Genomic DNA, 21,830 nt, shown 5'->3' with positions numbered 1-21,830 from the left:
CAATCTCTCAGCTCCTGCCACCTCCCCCCTACAAAATGGGCTTCATGGCACCAGCCATCACCAAAGACCACTGTGAAGATTCTACAAGCTTTTGAGTGCTGAGCACTCGGCACTGAGACCAGCAGAATCACTGCTCCAGAGGCGAGAGCCACTGGGATACTCTTCTAGTAGAAAGGAGAGGTGAACAGGTGCCTGGGTGGCTCAGTGGGTTAAAGCCTCTGCCTGCGGCTCAGCTCATGATCCCAGGGTCTTGGAATCGAGCCCCGCATCGGGCTCTCCGCTCAGCAGGGAGCCTGCTTCCTCCTCTCTCTCTGCCTCCCTCTCTGCCTATTTGTGATCTCTGTCAAATAAATAAATAAAATTCTTAAAAAAAAAAAAAAAGAAAGAAAAAAGGAGAGGCAAGTTAAAGAAAAAGAGTACAGAGCGTACAGTAAACCCACTCCAACGGCATCTACCCTCTTTAAGACCAAAACATTTACGCATTTCAAATGTTCTGAACAAAGCGGTAGGCTACTCATTAGCTGTATTATTTTTTAATGTCCTGTGAGACCACGAAACCTTCCACCAGTAAATAGAAGCAGAGAGAAACTGCTACATGGGCTCTGTCTCTGGGCCCTTGGGTCCTCTCGGAGCCCCGATGAACCCTGCGAGTCCAGCGTCTTCTCGCTGGGCACCTTGCCACGGTCCAAAGGTCACATACGTACACTTTGCAGAGGCCGACCCTGCCCGAAGCCCAACTTACAGCACTCGATGGGGTTAGACGCCGTCTGCAGGGAGACGATCCTGCCGCTGGACTCTGGAATGTGCACGCGGAACACCAGGCGCACCCGGGTGTTCTTCCTGCCGATGTCCGTCTCGCCTTTGCGCAGCTCGATGTCGGCGTTCCGAAGCTTCAGGATCCCGGCGCAATCAATGCTGCGGGGAGGTGGAAAACCCTGGTTAGAACTGAGCATCTCAGCGAAAATGGAAAGATCGCCCACAAGACCACCTTCCTCAGGTAACCAAAATCATTCCACCGCCAGCTACGGCCGTGGGGGGGGGGGGGGCGGGGAGGATCGCAATCCCCGGGAAACACTCCCGCCAGGACCTGATGCCCGGCCGGAGGTCAGACGCGCGCCAAGTCAGGAGAGACACCCCCAGGGGAAATTACTTCTCTAGGGAGGTTTTCTCTTCATGCCAACTTTTCTACTCCCAAAGGTATCTAAAAAGCTCAAATATGCAATGGGAAAAATTGATTATAGACGGCTCAGTAGGTAAGAGGGATGTATCACAATAACTATCTGTAATTTGATAAATGTACTGTGGTCACCGAAGAACGCATTCGTGTTCTGAGGGAATGCACACTCACGCATCTAAAAGTAAAAAAAAAAAAAAAAAAAGTCACTCTGTCTGCAGCTAAGTCTCAAACAGCTCAGGAAAGGGCAAAGAGTGAGGGGAGCAGTGACGCATGTGTGGGGCCTGTTCACCATCGGCAGACCTGAGTGAACAGCAGTCGGGAGTTCTTGATAAGATTCTCGTGGCTTGGAAGTTTGAGATTATTTTCTAACATGGAGTTTGTTTTAATGCCAATCCATGGGTGCAACATCTCCCCAACTTTAGCTATAGGCCTATTGCTTGGTGAATTTTGACCTTCCTGCATCCTTATTCAATCATTTTCTTTATGCCAAATAAATGTTGAAATGCACATACATTAAGCCTCATCCCAAGTAACATAATCCACAGATGCGCTGGTATTCTTCCTCCTGACACCCATGACAAGGACTTAGGTAGAGAACTCTGAAAATAGAAACTTTCTCAACAAATCTTGAAGGGTCCATCAGAGAGTGGGAGCCACCATCCATGGTTCCTTCTGCCAACATCAGAGTCTCCTGTCCCAACTCCCTACCGCTCGCTTCCCCATAAAGACCCACCACCCTTGGGCCCCAGCCCTTACGTTGCCCTCATGTTGTTTTTTGGCTCGAGAGGGATCTCCAGGACTTTGGTGTTGCCCACGATCTTCTCGTAGCTGGTGGTAGTGACGGTTTTGCCTGTGATTCGGTGCACCTGGTAGAAGGCGTGGGGCTTAAGGATCCGCTCATCAGCTGTCCCAATGAAGATCTGAAGTCCCAGGGGCTTGTTTTCCATGTAGCCATGGAGCTGTGGGCGAGAACACAAAATCAAATTATTATAACACCTTTAGTACACAGGGCACTGGTGGGCGTCGTCCCACAAAAATCTGAGAAGATCCCAGGCGGCGGAAAGAGCACAGGATTGCTGTACCATCTGGAGGAATAGAGAACTGGAAGGGACCTTGACGTCCGACCAGAAGGGCTGCTTCAGTAAAATACAGACATCCTCTCTAAAACAGAATATTAAACAACCATGAGAAAGAATGTAGGAGATCAGAATTGCATTTACAAGGAAACAGCCAGAAACTGCCAGTGTTCAGTGTTGTCGGGAGGGATATGGGGAGAGTGTCACATGGTGGTGAGGACAGAAAATAATCGGGAAAGATAAACAAGGGCTCTGGACAGTGGTTGCCTGGGAAGATCAGAAGGAACTTACACTTTTTATATGAATAGATTCCAACTAACGTGTTATATTTTTTAATTAAAAAAAAGAAAGAAAGAGGGACGCCTGGGTGGCTCAGTTGGTTAAGCAGCTGCCTTCGGCTCAGGTCATGATCCCAGTGTCCTGGGATCGAGTCCCACATCGGGCTCCTTGCTTGGCGGGGAGCCTGCTTCTCCCTCTGCCTCTACCTGCCATTCTGTCTGCCTGTGCTCACTCTCTCCCCTCTCTCTCTCTCTGATAAATAAATAAAATCTTTAAAAAAAAAAAAAAAAAAAAAAAAAAGAAAGAAAGAAAGAAACAGCTAGGCAAAAGTACCATCATCTGAGTTCAAAGAAGATTAAAGACTGGAGAAAAATGTGTGCAACATAGAACAGGCAAAGGATTAGTACCTAGAATATATAAAGAATGCCTATAAAATTCCCGGCCATCTTATTTAAAATTGAGTCTTTCCCCCAGTGGGTAGGACGACCTCCTTCCTTCTTCTCTAGCTCCTTTTCCTTCTTTTTATTAATCTAATATTATTATATATTTCCTCAATTCCTTTTGGTTACATCTTTCTTTCTTTCTTCTTTTTTTTTTTTTTTTTTTTTTGCGAAAGAGAGTGTGGGTGTGAGTGTGTGTGTACAGATACATGTGAGAGGGAGAGGAAGGGCATAAGGAGGGGAAGAGAGAGGGAATCTTAAGCAGGTTCCATGCCCAGCATGGAGCCCAACATGGGGCTCGATCTTACAACTCCGAGATCACGACCTGAGCCAAAATCAAGAGTTGGGCACTTAACCAACTGAAATACCCAGGTGCCCCAGGTCTTTCTCCTACAATTAGACCATCACCTCTTTGAGGGCAGGCATGTCTATTTATTTTACTTGTCACAACATCCCTAGCCTAGAATACAGCTTGGTGCATTGTGGGCATGCTGGTACACGTATGCTGAATGCATTAACAAAATTATCCAACAGAAAAATACACAAGAGACATCAACAGGCAAGTCACAGAAAAACAAATGGCCACTGGCATGGAAAAGATGTTCAATCTGACTTATAAACAGTAAAATGCAAATTACATAAAGATAGGAAACCATTTTTCACCTGTTCGATTGCCATGCATGTTGGTATTTGATAAAATCACATGTTTTAATGACTTCGGGCACAGAGGCATGCTCACACAGTTCACAAGAACATACCCTGGTATAACTGTTTTGTTCATTTTTTTTTTAAGATTTTATTTATTTGTTTGACAGAGAGAGAGCGCGCACAAGTAGAGCAGCAGGCAGAGGGAGAGAGAGAAGCAGGCTCTCAGTCTAGCCTGGAGCCTGATATGGGGCTCGATCCCAGGACCCTGGGATTATGACCTGAGCCACCCAGGCACCCCTGTTCATATTTTTTTAAAGATTTTATTTTTGAGTGATATATACCCAGCATGGGGCTGGAACTCTCAATCCTGAGATCAAGAGCTGCGTGCTCTACCAACCAAGTCAGCCAGGCGCCCCTTAAAGAGAATTGTATAGCAGCTATTAAAATTAAAAAATACATATTCCCTCTGACCTGGTAATTCCATTCCTCACTATGTGCCCTAAAAGAAATACTGTCCATTCAGGAAACATGCACAAAAATATTCATTAAAACAAATAGAATAATAAACAATTACAGCAATAGGCTTCTGAGTGATGTGAAATGTCCAGGCTATGAAACACTACATCAATTCAAAAACAAACAAACAAACAAAAAGTAGAGATCAATGAATTGACCCAGAAAGATCTAAGACTCACTACTGAAAGAGAAGACAACTTGCAGGAAAACATGTATTGCATGATACGACTCATTTTTTTTAATGCTGGATGTTCGGGATCTCTCCATGGATAGATATAAATACAACAGGAAAAGATGGAGAAGGGCGCACTCCACAGGGACCACAGCACGGTCACGTCTAGGGTTGGAGGAGGAGATCAGGGTTAAGAAGGTGCTCACACGAGACTCCTCCCACTTGACTCACAATGAATGACGGATCCATGCCTAGACACTTGCGAGATGTAACACTGGTTTTATATCTATGAGAACAAAAGAAAGAGAGGACCAGGCTGAGACTCTGAAGACGGGGTCCTGTCTCGCCACTCCCCGGCTGAGAAACACTGTTCCTTCCCCCGCAAATTGCAAGGGGCTATGACAGGGGACAGCTCCCTAAATCCTACCCTTCTCTGCAAGTCTCCAGAACTAGGATCTCCAGCCAACTGCCGGAAAGCAAAGGCCCTCCGGCCATGGAGGATGACGCAGGGTCTGGAAACTCTGTGGGCCGCCACCATCAGTACAAAAACTAAAGAAAAGGGAAAATCGAGTTTCTCAGACACACTGGCCACATTTCAAGTGCTCAGAAGCGACAGAGAGCGAGTGGCCACTGTCACAGATAGCACAGACACAGAACACCTCCAACATCAAATTCCATTAGACAGCCCAGGTCTGGAGAGATGCTGGTCTCTCCGCCCTTCCTGTGCGAGCCAGGCAGGGAGGGAAGCTGAGCAAGGCGACACCTTTTTTTTTAAAAACCTGCAGGGCTGACACCCACATCATTTACATGTCTGGGACACACCCAAGAGACGCCCTGAGGCAAAGATGGAAATCCCAGTCAGAGCCGCTTATCTTTCTCCCCCAGGCAAAGTGAGGAACCAGGCCAGGTTCTCTTGCAAAAATCCAGGGGGGAAGGTCAGAGTCACGATAATGTTTTTGCCCGGTTGCTTTGCATGGGGACCCAAGATAATCAGAAGTCCGTCCCTCCCGTCCTGGAAGTCTGGCAGGTAGTAAACAGAGTTACCACATAGTGAAGAGAAAAGTAGGCCGGAGAGATAGTGAGCGGGGATGGTCTCAGGTTCCCTCCTCTGCCCCAGGACCAAGAGCAGAAATTGCAGCTGGGTGTGCTCACGGTCAACAGCCAGGGGACACCTGAAGACGAAACTTGTCGCATCCCGACAGCTCGACCTGAATCCAGTCATTTCTGCGTCTTCCCCTGCGGGCACACGCACCCCAACATCAGTGCCCCCTCGCTGGCCTCTTGCTGGCCTTCCATGAAAAAGCTCCCAATAACTTTTTTTTTTTTTTAAGTGCAAATGAGACTCAGACATGCCCCTGCTTACAACTCTCCTGAGACTTCCTGTGGCCTCAGACTTGGTCCCAGTGTCGCTGAGGCTTCCACCAGCCCAGCAGCTCACTTCTCCCTCCACCCCCATTAGGTCCCTGCCAAGACCAACCAGTCTTCTGTTCCCTGAGCCCACAGAGCTCTCTCCAACCTCAGGGCATTTGCACAGCCCCCCTCTCTGCCTAGAACGCTCTCCCACTGGTACATTTTGTTTTCAGATACCTTCAGGTCTTTCCCAACCACACCCAGGGCTGGAGCCAACTTTTTCGGCCTTGCAAGAGCCACTTGTTGAAGGTTTTAGAAATTTTAAGAGCCAGTTGGTGCCACTTTGGTAACTGGAAGTCAGCCACAGTGGGGATATTTATACCACAGAAATTGGCAAATGCTACACATTGGGGCTCTCCCCTGCCCCGAAGAATCAGACAATGCACATTCTCAAGCACACCCCGGGCATGGTGTCTTCATTACCATCTGAAATGTTCTTGCTTAGTTAGTTGTTTGCTTAGCACCTCTCCCTCCTGCCTGAACTTAGTTAGTTGTTTGCTTAGCACCTCTCCCTCCTGCCTGAACTTGAGGTCCAGGAACCTTGGTAGCAGGAACCTTGTTGACTTTGTTCCTCACGTATTGCGTTCGCCGTCACAGGCAACAACAACGCCCCAGCAAAGCACATGCTTCCCACAGGTCCAGCACTGCGCCCGGCTCCCTGCAGGACGGGCCCATCGAGGCTTGCAAAGGGCAGGGGACCCGTCAAGCTAACTTGACTAGGATAGGGCCCAGTTAGCAATATGCAGCCAGGCTCTCGGGCCACCCTGCTCCCCCTAACGGACACAGGCTCTGTGACCTGGGGGGTCCACAGCTGCTCTGGGCTCGAAGACTAAGGTCAGAAAGGCAGATCAGGTCCTCCGAGGAGACACAGGTCAGTGTTCCATTGCGAGATCCAGCATGTTCGTCCTGCTCCATGAGGGATGGGGTCAGAGGGAGTACGTAGGGGCAGGATGGACGGAAAGACAGGCACCGGAAATCAACACAAGTAATAGTGCTGAGAGAGAGACCCACTCCTTGAAGAAGGACCCCTCTGCATTCCAAAGCAGCCCCCCAGGTAAGCCAAACTGGCCGCTGCCGTGTGAACGGACAGAGCCCACCTCCCCAAGGGGGCGTCCCCTCTGTATGGCAGAGAGAGGAGAGTGGGATGGTGGACAGAAGAAAGGGTTTCACTCTCGGTCAGACAGCTGGATTTCAGCCCTGGCTCTGCCGCTTAGAAGCTGTGACTCTGGAGCGGGGACTCCACCCTCCTGGGTTTCAAATGCTCCCGTGAAACGGGGGTGTCACCTCCCACTCCCCGGGGCTCTTTCAAAGGCTTTAATAAGACGCCTTTTGTGGGGCCCCAAAGGAGAGCTCCCAGTAAGTGCCGGTGAGCAGAGGCTTTTCCTTGTCATCTGAGGATGACGTGAATCAGAACACGAAGGTGATACTACAGAACTGAACGGAAAGGTGCAGAACGAATGTGAAAGACTAGCAAAGTGAAAAACGACCCGAAACAGGCTTGTGGGAGGTAAACCCGGCACTAATTCCAGTCTTCTCTGTGGGCTGGCTGACAGCCACTCCGTCATGGAGGACTGGAAGGAGGCGGGGCCCAGCGAAGAAACCTCACCATTTTGCAAGAAAAGCAAAGAACACTTCCCCTCCACCCTCCCCGCCCCGGGAAGGTCGTAGAAGGGGCCCAGAGCCCTGACTGCGTGGCCTGCTCGCTCTGGAGAGCCTCGCCAGGCAGCTGGAGATTTGGTAAGGAGAGCATGGACCCATTTCCTTGATTCTCCAAAAGCCGAGTGATTTGGGTCTAATGAAAAGAAATTTGGGTCCCACGAAGGCCTCATCGGCCGCTGAGGTCCCCTGTGCCCTGTCATCCCCGTTTTAGGGAGACTTTGGTCATGAGGCCTTCTTCTAGGATCCTCCAAAGGTAACGTCTCACCAGGGGCCTGGGGAAGCAGAGTCACCTTCCCACCTCCACAGATACACCTGCTGCCAACCTAGAGAAGTTCAAGGTCAGCTGGTCTCCGAAGCACAAGAGGTCCGCTTCGGGCAGCCGAGGTGAGAGCAAAAGTTCTGCTGCTTGTCACTGGCCAGGCGGCTGACCGGGTTCCAGGAAGAAGGGGGGTTTCTAGCGCACACTGAGGCTTGATACCCAAGTGGGCAGTGGCAGGCTGATTTAATCTGTGCGGCAGGACAGCAGGGTTTCTCCTTTTTTGGAGGAGAAAGCTGAGGCTCAGGAGGACCCCCAGCTTCGAAGCCCCCCAGCATGGAACCCCAAGGACGTGGACTTTTTGGCTGCCTCGTGTCACCCCTGCCTTGGAAAAAGGCCACCTCTCCTGGCATCTAGAGGAGACATCTTAAGACAGGCAAGAGCATCCTGGCAGCTTGGCTAACAGAACCCAGAGGTGAACATGGTCTTCACGCCCTAGAGACCCAGGGTTTCACGGGGACGGCTGAACACCAGAAGCCCCATCCCCAGACTCAGGCTCCGCCCACTCGCCGTCTAACCGCGCTGATGTGCAGATAAAAGGATCATCGACCTTTGTTGGTATTAACTGTGTAACAAGACAAAGGAAAAGTAAGCAAAGGTTCATTCACTGTAGAACAAATAGACGGCACCCCGAAAAAGTATAAAATTATAAAGAAAATACTCTCTCGGGCACCTGGGTGGCTCAGTGGGTTAAGCCGCTGCCTTTGGCTCAGGTCATGATCTCAGGGTCCTGGAATCGAGTCCCGCATCGGGCTCCTGCTCAGCAGGCAGCCTGCTTCTCTCTCTCTCTCTCTGCCTGCCTCTCTGCCTACTTGTAATCTCCCTCTGTCAAATAAATAAATAAAATCGTAAAAAAAAAAAAAAAAAAAAAGAAAATACTCTCTCAAAATAAGCAAGCATTTTAGTGTACTCCTTCTAGACTTTCCTTCTAAGCACACACAGATTTGGGATTCTAGGTTACACAGTGTTTCCACTTAACAATACAGTGCGGCCATTGCCCCTTGTCACTGAACCTTGTTTCATGACACAATCTCTGATGACAGGGACAGCATCCGGGGCTCAGACTAGTGAGGCCAGTACAGTGCCTGGGCACCTGACACGGGATTTAAGCAGGCGCTGGTTGTCGGGGTCATCGAAATGCGAGGCAGGCACGGGGAGAGAGCGCTGCCTCACCCTCTGCCCCACCCTGGCCTCTCTGGCCTCCTGCTGGCTCCTAGCCCTGGCATTCCCATCCTCTGCCTGGGTCCAGATTTAACCCCTACAGTGGGGTACTTAAGTTGTTCAAACCTCCCCCCATGATAAACACCGCAAGGAGAACTCATAAATGACATTTCCTTAAAAATGATTTTTCTATCAACTCTGCTCAGAGCTTTTTAAATACTCTCAGATGGACGAGACTGCCACCGAGTCCAAAATGTGCGACTGATTTTCACTGTGGCGACCAGCCAAAGAAACTGTTTTGAATTTTACTAAAATCAAACTTGAACAATGTTAAGTAGCATTTTTTTGTTGTTGTTGAATTTGGAATATTAGGAAATTGGTATTGTCCTAAAGACTTCACTCAGAAAGAAAGAAAAGCCTGTAAGGGTGTTTTCTTGTGATTCCCAATGGTCACATCGCGTGTGGGGGGAAGATTTCTACAAATATGCACAGATCCCAAATTCTGCCTTTATTTCTGGATGCAAAACCTGCAGAACATACCTGCCAGCCCAGGCCCCCAACACACAGACACAGACACACACACACACATGCACAGACTCATACAGACACATTCGCAAACACACACAGACACACACACAGAGACACATGCACAAACACACACAAGCATACAGTCACACATACAGATACACAGACTCACACACACAGACACATGCACACACAGACCCATACAGACACATGCACAAACGCACATAAGCATACAGACACACGTACACACACACACCTACACACACAGACACAGACATGCACACCCACAGAGAGACACAGGCACAAACACACACAAGCATACAGACACATGTATACACAGACACACATACAGATACACACACAGACTCACACAGATACATACAGAAACACACACTCACACACAGACACACACCCCAGGGAAACGAGAGCATGATTTACTCTCATCTCGGGCATCCCAATAAGCATTACGTAACCATCTGGTGAGCACATACTAATGATTTCACTAGAATCCTGATTTTCGAGACCTCCTCTGCCTCACCTGCATACTGACTCCATCTCCAAGTCCTGTCAATTCCATTTCCTAACGCCCACTCAGCCCCGCACCCTCTGTCCCCCCAATGCCTCCCCACTCGTCCAAAGCACCACCCTCCCCTCCAGCCCTCCCTCCGCACTCCCCACCCTGCAGCCGGGATGACCTTTGATGACCTTTGAAACGGGTCAGCCATCCCTCCCTGCCAGTTCCTCTGGCTGCAGTGCCAAGCATCGTCTGGCCCCGCCCCAGGGTGCACACCTGCCCCCCCACACCCCTTATGAGGTCTTCCCTGCCTCTGAGGATCAGCAAAAATCTCCCCCCATCCCCCACCTATGCCCTCATTAACTCCTGGTCACACTACAGAGCGGGGCTCAAATCTTACTTTCCACTGAAGACTTGCCTTGCTCCCCCGGTGGGGGCAGGGCCCCTCAGTTACACTCTTCTTTGTTGCCTTTACCACCATTACCAGATCTAATTCGTTGCCCAACTAATTGGGGCATGTCTGTCCCCTTCCATTCCCATAAAGTTCCGTGAACTGTTCAGCTACCCTTTTACAGAAGAGGAAGCAAAGCTCAGAGGCGTGAGGTCCCCGGCAAGCAAGCAGCAGAGCAGGGATTGGAATCCAGGTCTGACCTCCTTCTTCTGCTCTGCATGGACTGACAAAAGACAGGACAAGGTGCCACCCATGTAGAGTGGTTAAAATACGTAAACCTACGAGCAGAGCCTGTGCAAACAAATCCGTGTGTAATTCTGCAGTTATCTTTCAAAATTAAAAATGTACACCCCCTTTGATGAGATAATTCTACTACTAGTGAGTGGGATGTCCTAGGGATGTCTTGGCACACGTGCAGAAAAAACTGAGGATGAGGTTATTCAATGCAGCACTCTTTAAAATAGCAAAAGATGCGGCCCATCAAGAGTACTGGTTAAGTCAGTAGTGACATATTATGCAGCCTAATGCTATCGCAGAGAAGAATACATATTCTAGGAACCAGCACGGCAGTTACTACGAATGGCGTCCCTCGGCATTATGCAGTGCACAACCTAGGCAATCCTAAGGAAGCTTTTAATATATGGATATGTCATAATCTCCAAAATATACCACAATGGTGAGAACAAATATATCTGTTTTTGTTATGAAGCTGTGAGGGTACAGAGTGTGTGGGTATCCAAAGTAAAATTTAAAATAAAATTAGAAATCAGACCCTATTTTTTTTTTCAGACCCTATTATTTTTAAATGTCCCCTGGATTTAGATCATTCCCAGAGAAAAGCTCTGTTGTCCTGGGAGCCCCAGGTTGTAGCTCCCCTGACCGATTATATTGATTACAATTCAATACAAAAATTATTTTCTGAATGTATCATGTAAAAACTAAGGCCAAAACATTCACTCAAAGAAAGAGGTTCCTCCCCCCACCACCTTGGCGACTTTTCTCTTTGTGAATCTTAATATTTCTTTTCTTTTTTTTAAGATTTTTTATTTCTTTATTTGACAGATAGAGATCACAAGTAGGCAGAGAGGCAGGCAGAGAGAGAGGAAGGGAAGCAGGCTCCCTGCTGAGCAGAGAGCCCAATGCGGGGCTCGATCCCAAGACCCTGAGACCACGACCTGAGCTGAAGGCAGAGGCTCAACCCACTGAGCCACCCAGGTGCCCCTTAACATTTCTTTTAAAGGCCACAGGGAAGAAAAACTAAAGCAAGGAAGGTACCAAGAGATGAACAATGTGCCATTCCATCCTGCAAGAAAAGTAAAATCCCAGGACCCACCTGAGGAAACCTCAAGAGTAGGGGGTCCAAGGGAGAAGCAAAGGAAGAGGCAAGCAAAAGTGCTCCCTCGAGTTCAGGGTCTGGGGCTTACAACCAAGAGAGAAGCAAACCACACACCGCAGCCAGTTGCACAGCAAGTCTTGGTGACTCAACGTTCAAAATCATCCAAAAATCTAACTGCTTGTCACGAGCCCTATTACCACCACTCTGGTCTGAGCTCCCACCGTCTCCTGCCTGGACTAGTGCAGTAGACTCCTTCCTGGTCTCCCTGTTTCTATCCTCCCTCTTCCTCTCCACACAGTCTTCACATAGCAGCTAGAATGATCTTGAAATTTTGAAGTTAGAGATCCTCTGCTCAACCTGCCCCTGTCCCCCGATCTCCACAGCAAACCTCTTACTCAGATCAGAAGATCCTACAAATCTGATCTGGTCCCCTCTTCACCATCTCCAGCGCACCCTCCTCACTCCCTCTGCTCCAGCCACACTGGCCTTGTTATCCTCAGACGGCCCGACACCCTCCTGACTCAGGGTCTCAATGCTTATTGTTCTCTCTGCGTGGAATGTTCTTCCCCCAGATCCACAGGGCTTACCCCTCTCCTTAGTCAAACCTCTCCTCAGACAACTCCTCATCAGAGCACCCTTCCCCAACCACCCATCCCTGGGGGGGGGCCCCCATATCCGTCCCACTTTTCACGAGCCCGCCCTCCTTTACGACAGAGCAGCCACGCATCGCTACCTGACGTGGCACGATATATTTATTTGCTGGTTTCTGCCTCCTCACCCACCTGTCTTGGTCACCGAGGCATCCACAGTGCCCACGGGGCCATGCGGTGCTCGATTCGTGAGCAACATTCGAAGGAAGGAGAGCCCTATGGGAGGGGCTTGAGCGGCTGCAACCCCCCCAGAGCCTCCCCTTCCCCTCTGCTGCCCACACAGCCTCCTCTCCAGCTCAAACCATCTTCCTGCCCCAGAGCGACTGTTGCATCCTGCTCAGTGTGGATAGGACTCGGCTAGCTGGACGGCTGGTCCCTGGGCCACCCTGTCTCAAACAGAGGTGACAGCACCCCCAGGGTGTGATAGGAAAGGAGGGCCACATCTGCTTTCCACCCCCTCCGGCACACTCCCTTGCAGGACCTGTCTTAGGCAGCAGGAGCCCCCTGGGACCAGCAAACTCCAGAGGCCCACAGAGTGGGCCAGGTTCTGAAATCACCCGGTGAGCCAGAGAAGGAGAATTAGACATTCTGCACAGTCTTGAAAACAAAATAAGACAGTCCTCTCAGGATTCTAAATTAAGAATCAAGTCATTCTATATTTCTCACATCACTGGAAATTAAAAACAGACCCATCTACCGCACAGCAAGCACGCTGCCTGAAGAGAGGCCTGATGGCCTGGAACACGCTAAATTTGTTTCCAATTACCATGTCCACATCGGAAACCCCGAGGAAGCCATAGAGAGATCCGAGGCGAGGCGCGATAGTGGCCGGGATTCCGGACCAAACGTATGTCTCCCCCCAGCACCTCCAGGGGTCTCTGAGCAAAGGCACCAGACCCTTTGGCCCCATCCCCTCTCAAAGGCTAGAGACACCTGCTTTCCCTCCTCGGGTCTCTTCCTTCTCAACCCCCGGTCGGTTCCGCCCGACACACCCGTCAGCTGGCCCGTGGCTCCCCACCAGCCCCCCATCCTGACCAACTATCTCTCTGGGCCAAGGAGTGACTGAGTCATAGAGGAGATGAGTCTGGAAGGCCTGGATGAAAATATGCGAGCCTTCTTTGAGTCAACCTTTGGATGGAGTTCGGGGGGTTTCTGTTTTTTTGTTTTTTTAAGAAACCAAACAAGAACTTTTCAGGTCTTCTTTCTGTGCTACCGCTTGAGTGGGGCCGCTACACCGTGAAGGGCCGTGAGTCCTGGGGCCAGACTGTCTGGGGTCACATCCCAGCACAGGCACTTCCTCTGTCATGGGAAACAGACTTCTCCGGGTCTCAGCATCTTCATCTGTCAGCGGGCCTAAGGGCGCGATGCCCCTCCCCGGGCTGCTGGCAGGATCACATGACTTACATCTAAAGCCTGCAGCAAGATTTCAATAAATACCCATTTTTATTAATATTTTTCCACCAATAATGGCTGGGTGACTGTTGGTAAATTCCTCTTTTCTAGTTTCAGTTCTTGGAAAAAAAATCATCTCAGAGGTTGTCTCTCAGCTCTTAAGTGTAATGATCCTCAGCTATGTTTAGAATAAAATCCAAATGCCTCGCCACTGCCTACAAAACCCTGCCTGATCTGACTGGCCTTTGCCCAGGTCACCAACTTCATGTCCCCAACTCTGGTCCAGCCACGTGAACCTCCTTGATGCTCCTTAAACAGGCTGAGCATGCTCCTACCTCAGGGCCTTTGCACTTGCTGTTTCCTCAGCCTAGAACACCCACTTCACCTCCCCTCCCACCACCAACATCATCCTTTCTCCCCCTGCCAAGATCTTCCCATGGCTGGTTCTTCCCAATTCTTCAGGTGTCAGCCTAAATCCAAGGCCTTCTCGGAGCAGCCTGGCTATAGCCAAGCCCCAGCCCTCACCCCACTGTCAGTCCACCATAGCTTCCTGTTAATTTCCTTCCTGGCAGTGATAAGTGTCACCTCATGCTTCTGCTTATTGTCTGCCCCCCCCCCAGCCCCAGCTGGTAGAATGAAAGTTTGTTCATTGCTGTGGTCCAGCCCCTTGAGCAGTGCCTGGCATATAGTAGACATTCAATAAATATTTGCTGAGTAAATAACTGAATAGATTGATTCTCAGGTTCCTATGTGGCTCAACATATTGCCAGGTGATTCATCCTCCAGTGACCCTGAAAGAGGAGGCTTATTCATGTCTGGAAGAGAATCTCCACATTTGGAGTCTGCCTAAATTCACTACCGTTTGAGCCAGTCTGCAGGAATGTGTCTCACCGTGAAAGAGACATACTATACCAGGCCAAGTCCACTGGAAGTCAAAGGGGAGACAAGCTCGGGCTGGAAAAATAAGGTTTACAATCTCTTCTCCAGGCAGCGTTCAGGGATCAACCCAGGGAGAGACTGAGTCGAAAGTGCAATGACTTGGCAGCCCCGTAGAGATGATGAGGGAAGAGTGAGGTCCAGGCAGTGGCCCCTGCCACCCGAGTGTTCACCCAAAGACCAAACAAAAAGGGACAGCATACTTCAAAAAGGTTTCTCCGGGAGTCTCTCATTCCAGGCACCAGCCTGATCTTGAGGAATAGGACACCTACTCCATGTGGGGGACCTGGGCCCTGGGAGAAGGAGGAAGAGATTGGAGTCCCCTTGCAGGGGGCAATCGGGGACCCATGGCAGCTCATGGCCATTCTGGTCATTCTGTGAACCCATCTGAACCTGACCAGTGGAACCCGACGCAGCAGCACGGGTGAAAATCCCACCATGACGGCAGCCCCCAAGAACACTCCGATAAAACGCCTCAAAGAGACTGCAGTCCAGCTCTGCATAAAAGTTCCACCAAAGACAGGGACATCTGGGGGAAGCGTCCACCTTGGCTTCTCCTTCGTCACAGCAGCCAAAAGCGGAGAGAGAGCCTGGGGACGGTGGGGTGGGGAAAGGCAGACTCCAGAAATGCAAGAGAGCCCTCAGAGAGGGGAGCCGCCCCCCATCCAATCACCCCCGCCCCAGCCCAAAGGCCGCACAGGTCTCCCTGGATCCAGACCAAGAGCTCTGAGTCACTTTTGCCACCAGGGGGAAAAGGGGAAGGCAGACGTGATGTGTACCTTTCCGTACTCTATTTTGGGATTTTAAGATCCAATTTCTTTCGTTTCAAAGGGTGGGTTTTTGGAGGGGCCCCCGCACAGCTCTGCTGCCCCGAGCGCGGCGAGACAGCGGGGAGACTGCTGCCGGTGACCTGGGGAGAGGCGGGGCTCTTTGGCAGATCAACAAATCACATCATACAGGAACAAGGAGCCCCTTCTTGTGTGCAGCCGCAAGGGGCCCGGCTTTCGTAACACGGTGGGAGACTGTGGGCCGACCCACTCTGACTCATCTTTTTGGAGGCAGCTCCTGCGCCGGCTCATTCATTCGTGCGCCGGGGGAAGGGCTGCCGACTGCGAGCCATCCTGCTGAACAGTGACCACACACCCCTCTGGCTGAGGAATCCGAGGCCCCTTGGGACAGAGCGCAACATGTGGGATTATCACTGTCCCATAATTTATTTACGATAAATTAAAAGAAAAGAAAAAGTAAAACAGAACAGCAGCCAATGAATCAGGGTTTCTCAGCCTGGGCCGAATGACCAAGGCTGACCGTTGATTTGGGAGCCCAGTAATTACCTGACCTGTGCATCAGAGGAGGCTGGGGAGCATCTCTGGGCTCCACACCTGAGATGCCAATAACCTACGCCCCCCCCCCCCACCCAGCTGTGATGGCCAAAACGTCTCTGGACGTGGTCAAATGTCCCCGAGGGACAAAATCATCCCATTGAGAACCACTCTTCCATGGCACGGACACTCGTGGAGAGAGGGCTTTCCTTCAGGAAACCGGTACTGGAGTCCTATCCCTTGTCCGTCAGAGAGTACGCCCGGCAGAGCCTACCCCTTCACTTTGAACCTTGTCCCCCACCTCCCCTGGGTCCCGCAACTACTGCCCCATATCTAGACCTCAGCACCCACCCCGCTGATTGTCTCCCTGCTTTTCTCTTCCTCTGCTCTCTCTACCTCCCACATCCTAGATAACCTATAGAAAGCCCCCAGAGGGATCTTTTAAAAGCAAATCAGGTAACATCACTCCTCTTCTTGAAACCCACCGACGGCTTTCCAGTGCATAAAAAAAATTAAATTCAAATTCCATACTCTGCAAAGTCCTGCATGATCAGACCCCTTATTCTCTCCCTAGTCTATGTCCTACTGTCCCTTGTTTTGTGCACTGTCCACCCCAGGCAGCCAGTTAGACCTCTTCATCATTCCTGAAACGCCTGAGCTCTCCTGCCTCAGGGCCTTTGTGCTTACTGTTCCCTTTACCTGGAATGTTCTTCCACTGATTCTCACTTGCCCATTCCTTATGGTCTTTCAAATACCAACTTAAATGAACTCATCCCTGGAGAGGAACCCCCCAGCGACCTCCAACATAACATAAAGTAAGCCACCTCCCCAGGCATTCTCACCTATTACCTACTTTTTCTCTTAAATCTCTTCACCACAATCTGAAATGATCCTACTGATGGGTTTAACCTGTTCAGTGTCCATTTCCTCACTGGAATGAACACTTCATTTTCCTTCTTCACCTGGACTGAGCCTGACACACATTAGGGACAAAATAATTAATAAGTGAGTAATCTGTATATTCTAAACATTCCACAATGGGTATATATTACCTTAGTTCACAAGGAAAAAAAAAACTTATTAAAAAGTAATAGCTGTACCTTGTCCAGCATTTGGAGCACTGACTTTATTATTATTTTTTTTATTTAGACTTTAGTTAGTTAACATACAGTGCAATATTGGTTTCAGGAGTAGAATTCAGTGATTCATCGCTTACATACAACACCCAAGGTTGAGCACTGACTTAAAAGTCCTCTGGCACCTCCTATTTCCAGGGCTCCATAGGACGTGCTCTAGGTATAAAGCCCAGATGGACATGGGCACTCGTCTGGGTTTTGCAGATGAGGAAACAGGGCTCAGAATCACTTACTCTCTCACTGACTATAGAGAAAGTGCCAACAGTGGGCCTTGCACAGTTCTAGATGCTGGAAACCCAGCACAGGAAAAGATAAGATTAGCAGGAGGGAGGTCTTTGGAAAGTTTCTGACTTCTGCACACAGGTTCTTGAAAGAGAATCCCCAAAGTCCCCAGGGACCGTCCATCACAGGAGACCCTCCTTGTGCTCCTCTCTAGTGGCATCCCATATGGCCCTCTCCCAAATCCCCATCACATCTATGAATTAAGCATTCACCTCCCTGGACCACAGGCAACAGAAAAACCACACTAGAAAAAAATGAAAAATCACATCTCTCGAAACTTTACAATTCTATTATAAAAATGGTGTTACAGTATCTCTTCTTCAAGGTCATCTGTTGTGATGGAGACCGCTGGCCCTCTCTCTGGTGCTCATTTTCCCTGCCTTCGTAACAGGATCCCAGTTATCTCTGGTGACAAGGAGCCCGGCTAAGATCAACACTTCCCAGCCTCCTTTGCAGAGGAATGTGGTCACGTTACTAGGTTGGAGTTAATGAGATGAAAGCAGAAGTGTGGGGAGAATGTGTAGAAACGTTCCCAAGAGGAAGCTAACTCAGCTGGAAGCAAGCCCCTTTTGCCCTGTCTTCTTTCTTCCTGGGAATTTAACAGCATGGAACACAGATGTGATGGTGGCATCTCCTGCAACCATTTTGGACCACGAGGGGACCTTGAGCAGAACAGGAAGAGAGAAGGAGCCTGATCCTCATGATTCCTGATGGCTTCACAGTACTTTAAACCACTCACCTCTAGACTTAGCACATAAGACAATAAATTTGTGACGGTTTAAGCAACTGTAACTTGAGTCTTCTGTGAGATCCCCCTAAGGCTGCCCGAGAGGCTTACCACTCCACCACCATACCATCATCTACCTCCACACCTCCAGCTTCCCCTCACCTACCTCTCAGTGGGAGTAAGACAGTCGTGCTTACTTAGGTGAGCCTCAATTGAGACAGACAGACAAACAAACCTCAAGGTGCAAGCAGCAGATATCTGTATCAGAGCACAGACCTGCTTTACAGAAAGCTTCACAAAAAATGATGTCTCTTAAGAGCCGGTAGTGAAAGTGAATCAGAAAGAAACTGCCATACACAAAAAGTCAAATGATCCAACCGCTCAGAAATCTGGGGTAACAACACCCAAGTCAGTCTGGGAGACTCCCAGCCCCTCCCCGGCACAATCCGGGTGAGCGTCTAGGAAGGTATCCCCCAGGGGAGCGGCGGGATGAGGGAAGAGACGGCTGTCTGACGCACACAGCAGGGACAGTGGGGCTCGCTAGAAATAAAATTGCTGCTTACTTTCTGTCTGGTTTCCCAATTGCTTTTTCCTGGTTGAAAGGTGCCAGGCCTGGCAGCTTTCTAAAAATCTAAAATTCAATTCAAGTCAACAAATATTTGTTGAACACTGTCTATTCACTCTATTCACCAAAAAAAAAAAAAAAAAAGCCATGCTAGGGAAAATCTGTATAACGGGGGGTACTATAATTAATCCTAAAAACAACAACCATAATGACAGTAGCAGCAGTTAGTACTGTCGTGAGTGTTTGCTAAATACTGGGCATTGTTCTAGGTGGTGGTATCTATCAACTCATCCAATCCTCAGGCCCACCTCATGAGGCAGGTGCCACCATTTTACGGAAGAGGACACTGAGGCACAGAGAGGGCAGGCAATTTGCTCAAGGTCACACAGCCAGGAAGGGAGAAGCCAGGGTTCCATCCCTCCCTGGCAGCCCCAGCTCCAAGGCCCATTCTCTTGCCCACTCTCTGATATGCTGTCCCTACTGTGTTAGAAGGGGGGGCAGGGAAGCACACCCACAGGGGGCCACAACCCTCATTCTCCAGCGATGTTCCTGAGCCTTTGTGGAACTAGGAGTTCCTGACTCTTTCTCCTTAAAATTTAACACATATATTTAGCTACAAAAATTTATTGAGGGGCACCTGTGTGGCTCAGTGGGTTAAGGCCTCTGCCTTCAGCTCGGGTCGTGATCCCAGGGTCTTGGGATCGAGCCCCACATCGGACTCTCTGCTCCATGGGGAGCCCGCTTCCTCTGCTCTCTCTGCCTGCCTTTCTGCATACTTGTGATCTCTGTCAAATAAATAAATAAAATATTTTTAAAAATTTATTGACACATAATCTTTAGGTCATCACCATAAACAGGAAACCAGGAGCGCCAGTCAGAAATCAAAGGCGCACATAAATACACAGCAAAACAAAAGTTCCAATAAAAAAAAACTATAAATGTTTTCTAAAATGCTGATTAAGTACCATGGAGTTCATCCATCCGGAACCCCGGTTTGCAGAATACTCGCTGAAGGACAAAGTATATTACAGGGGGTGCCAGGGTAAAGCATAACCAAGTCTGGCTGATCCTGGGGCGGTGGGAACCGGTAGATCATCCAGGAACTAGTTAAGAAAACCACCTGGGTCAGTGCCCAGACATAGGAGAGGCTCAGCAAACCTTTCTTCGTTCAAGGGGCCAAGAAGCTTTGCTAAAGACTCCACTGCAAAAGGAAAAAAACACCACGGCCCTGCCTGGGGGCGAGAAGGGGCCTGTGTGCAGAGAAGGGGGTGGGAAAGAAAATCAACTGATCTATAAAGTTGGATACATTTTCCTAAAACAAAAAGTGGCATCTGTTCAGGTGGCTGCCGGCCTGTCTCCCTGTGGGCCTGCCTTGTTCTGGCTGTGTGTGCCTGCGGTGTACACAGCAGAGGGCTGGCGCATTTAATAACCGTTCTCCCAGGGAAAGGCCTTGATTGGTAGTGTTCACTCATTTCCAGCATGTAAATCCTCCGTCGATTTCAAGCTCCCGGCATGTTGTCCGTGAACATGGAGTTGGGAATAGAGGGTAGGAAGCAAGTAGGCCATTCTATCCCTCTCCTGCCCTGGGGATCCGAGGACGTAAATGAGCCCAGATTACCGGAAAACATACTGTACAGAATTCCTGAAAACGGCACCAGCGGCTGCCACGAGCCAGCACCGCCTGGCTTGGGCACAGGCCCGGGAGGGTGGAGGTCTCTGTGCGCATCTGCTTATGTGGCGATCCACCCGAGGATTCCAGGGTCCGCTTCTCAAGCTCTGAGAGCCCGCGCGCCCAAGGATGCCCCCAACCCCACTCCCCGTGAGAAGAGAAGCGTAAGGGTCCTGCTGCAGCCGGTCCTCCTCCCCCGCCACCGACATTGCCCACCCTTGGATCGTGTCTGCCCCTGCCTCCACCAGCCTGGGTTCCCCTGGGGGGCGGGGGGAAGCAGGGCTCCAGGCGGCTTCTCCCCCCAGCCTGCTCTTTGAATCCGATCACACACATCTTCCTGTCTAGACAAGGCCACTGGCTGCCAGGGCCCCGGAGTGAATGAATTCACAGCCCTGCACAGCCTGGCACGGCGGCGCTCCACCGGAGCGACCCTGGGGGCCGGGGGACCCCGCTCAGACTTGGCGCGGCGCTCGGCGGGTCCGGGAGCCGCGGCGCAGGGCGCGCATCCGCCGGGTGTGAGCGTGCGTGAGCGTGGCATGGCGTGTGGCCTGCCACCCCCCCGGGGGCCATCCATCATCCTGGCGCTGAAAAGTGGGAAAGCAAACAACAAAAACCCTGCCGGCCTCATTTAATGCGAACCAAACACAAAAGCCGCAGGAGAAAGCCTTTCCTCTTTGTGCTTCCCTTTTCCGGCCCAGAAACAACCAGGGGCCGAGATAAGGGCCTCGTGGGGCCCTCTGGAGGGTTTCAAAGGCTTGGCACCCACCCACCCCAGCCCCACTCCTACCCACTAATGGCCCGCGCGCAGCTCGGGAGACAGAGGCTCCAAGCCAGGGAGCTGGAAGGGGTTTAAGGCTCCAGCCAGAGAGGGGAGGAAGCAGGGCCTGTCAAGGGGCGTGATAAAGCATCTCCTTATCGGGAGCTTTCCTTTCAACTGTCTCCAGCGAGCTGGCGGCTGGGCCCCCCTCAAGGCCAGGCATGTTCCTTTCATGTCCCCCCCGTGGCCCCGGTCATCGGCGTGTGCGCATGTGCAGGGAACCGGGTTCGCGGCTTGGGGCCAGCGGCTCGGATGCAACCGTGAACCTCCAAGCCTGGGCCTCCCCTGAGCCATGTGGCATCTGCCCAGTCACAGAAGCCACCCAGGTCCTGGTTTTGCCATCAGGAAACCTGAAGAAGAGATTTCGGTGTAAGCCAGCCATGAAGGCCCAGGGGCTTGGGCGTTGGCGGACTCCAGCTCAGGTCCCAGTGGCTGACCTTGCTGGCTGCTGACCTTGGGCAAGTCACTTACTCACCCCCATGACCCCCCCCCCCCGCCGATGCTTACACACAGATTAAACGGAAAGGGCACCCACCTATTTCCCGGACTGAGAAGGATGATTGGAGTCGTTACAGCACAGCTTTTAGAACAGAGATGGCACACAGTAGGTGCTCAGTAAACATTAGCCATCATCTCCGTTGCTATAATTCTTAT

General features: G+C 50.5%; 1 protein-coding gene across 7 annotated transcripts in view; it reads right to left on the bottom strand.

Annotated features, from left to right (window-relative positions):
- NFATC2 (nuclear factor of activated T cells 2) overlaps positions 1 to 21,830 on the bottom strand; it is a 155,482-nt gene that overhangs the window by 75,258 nt on the left and 58,394 nt on the right. For all 7 annotated transcript variants that reach the window (XM_004746192.3, XM_004746194.3, XM_004746191.3 and 4 more), the window contains exons 4-5: positions 1,934 to 2,136; positions 743 to 915 (exon numbers count right to left, since the gene is read on the bottom strand). In XM_004746192.3, coding sequence (XP_004746249.1) covers positions 743 to 915; positions 1,934 to 2,136 — 376 coding nt within the window. The remainder of the gene's footprint in view (positions 1 to 742; positions 916 to 1,933; positions 2,137 to 21,830) is intronic.

The sequence above is a fragment of the Mustela putorius genome, unplaced genomic scaffold, assembly GCF_011764305.1.
Source record: "Mustela putorius furo isolate JIRA1106 unplaced genomic scaffold, ASM1176430v1.1 tig00000592_pilon_pilon_pilon, whole genome shotgun sequence".
Lineage (NCBI taxonomy): Eukaryota > Metazoa > Chordata > Mammalia > Carnivora > Mustelidae > Mustela > Mustela putorius.
Note: the sequence above shows the minus strand (reverse complement) of the source record. Positions and strands in the feature narration are given on the sequence as shown.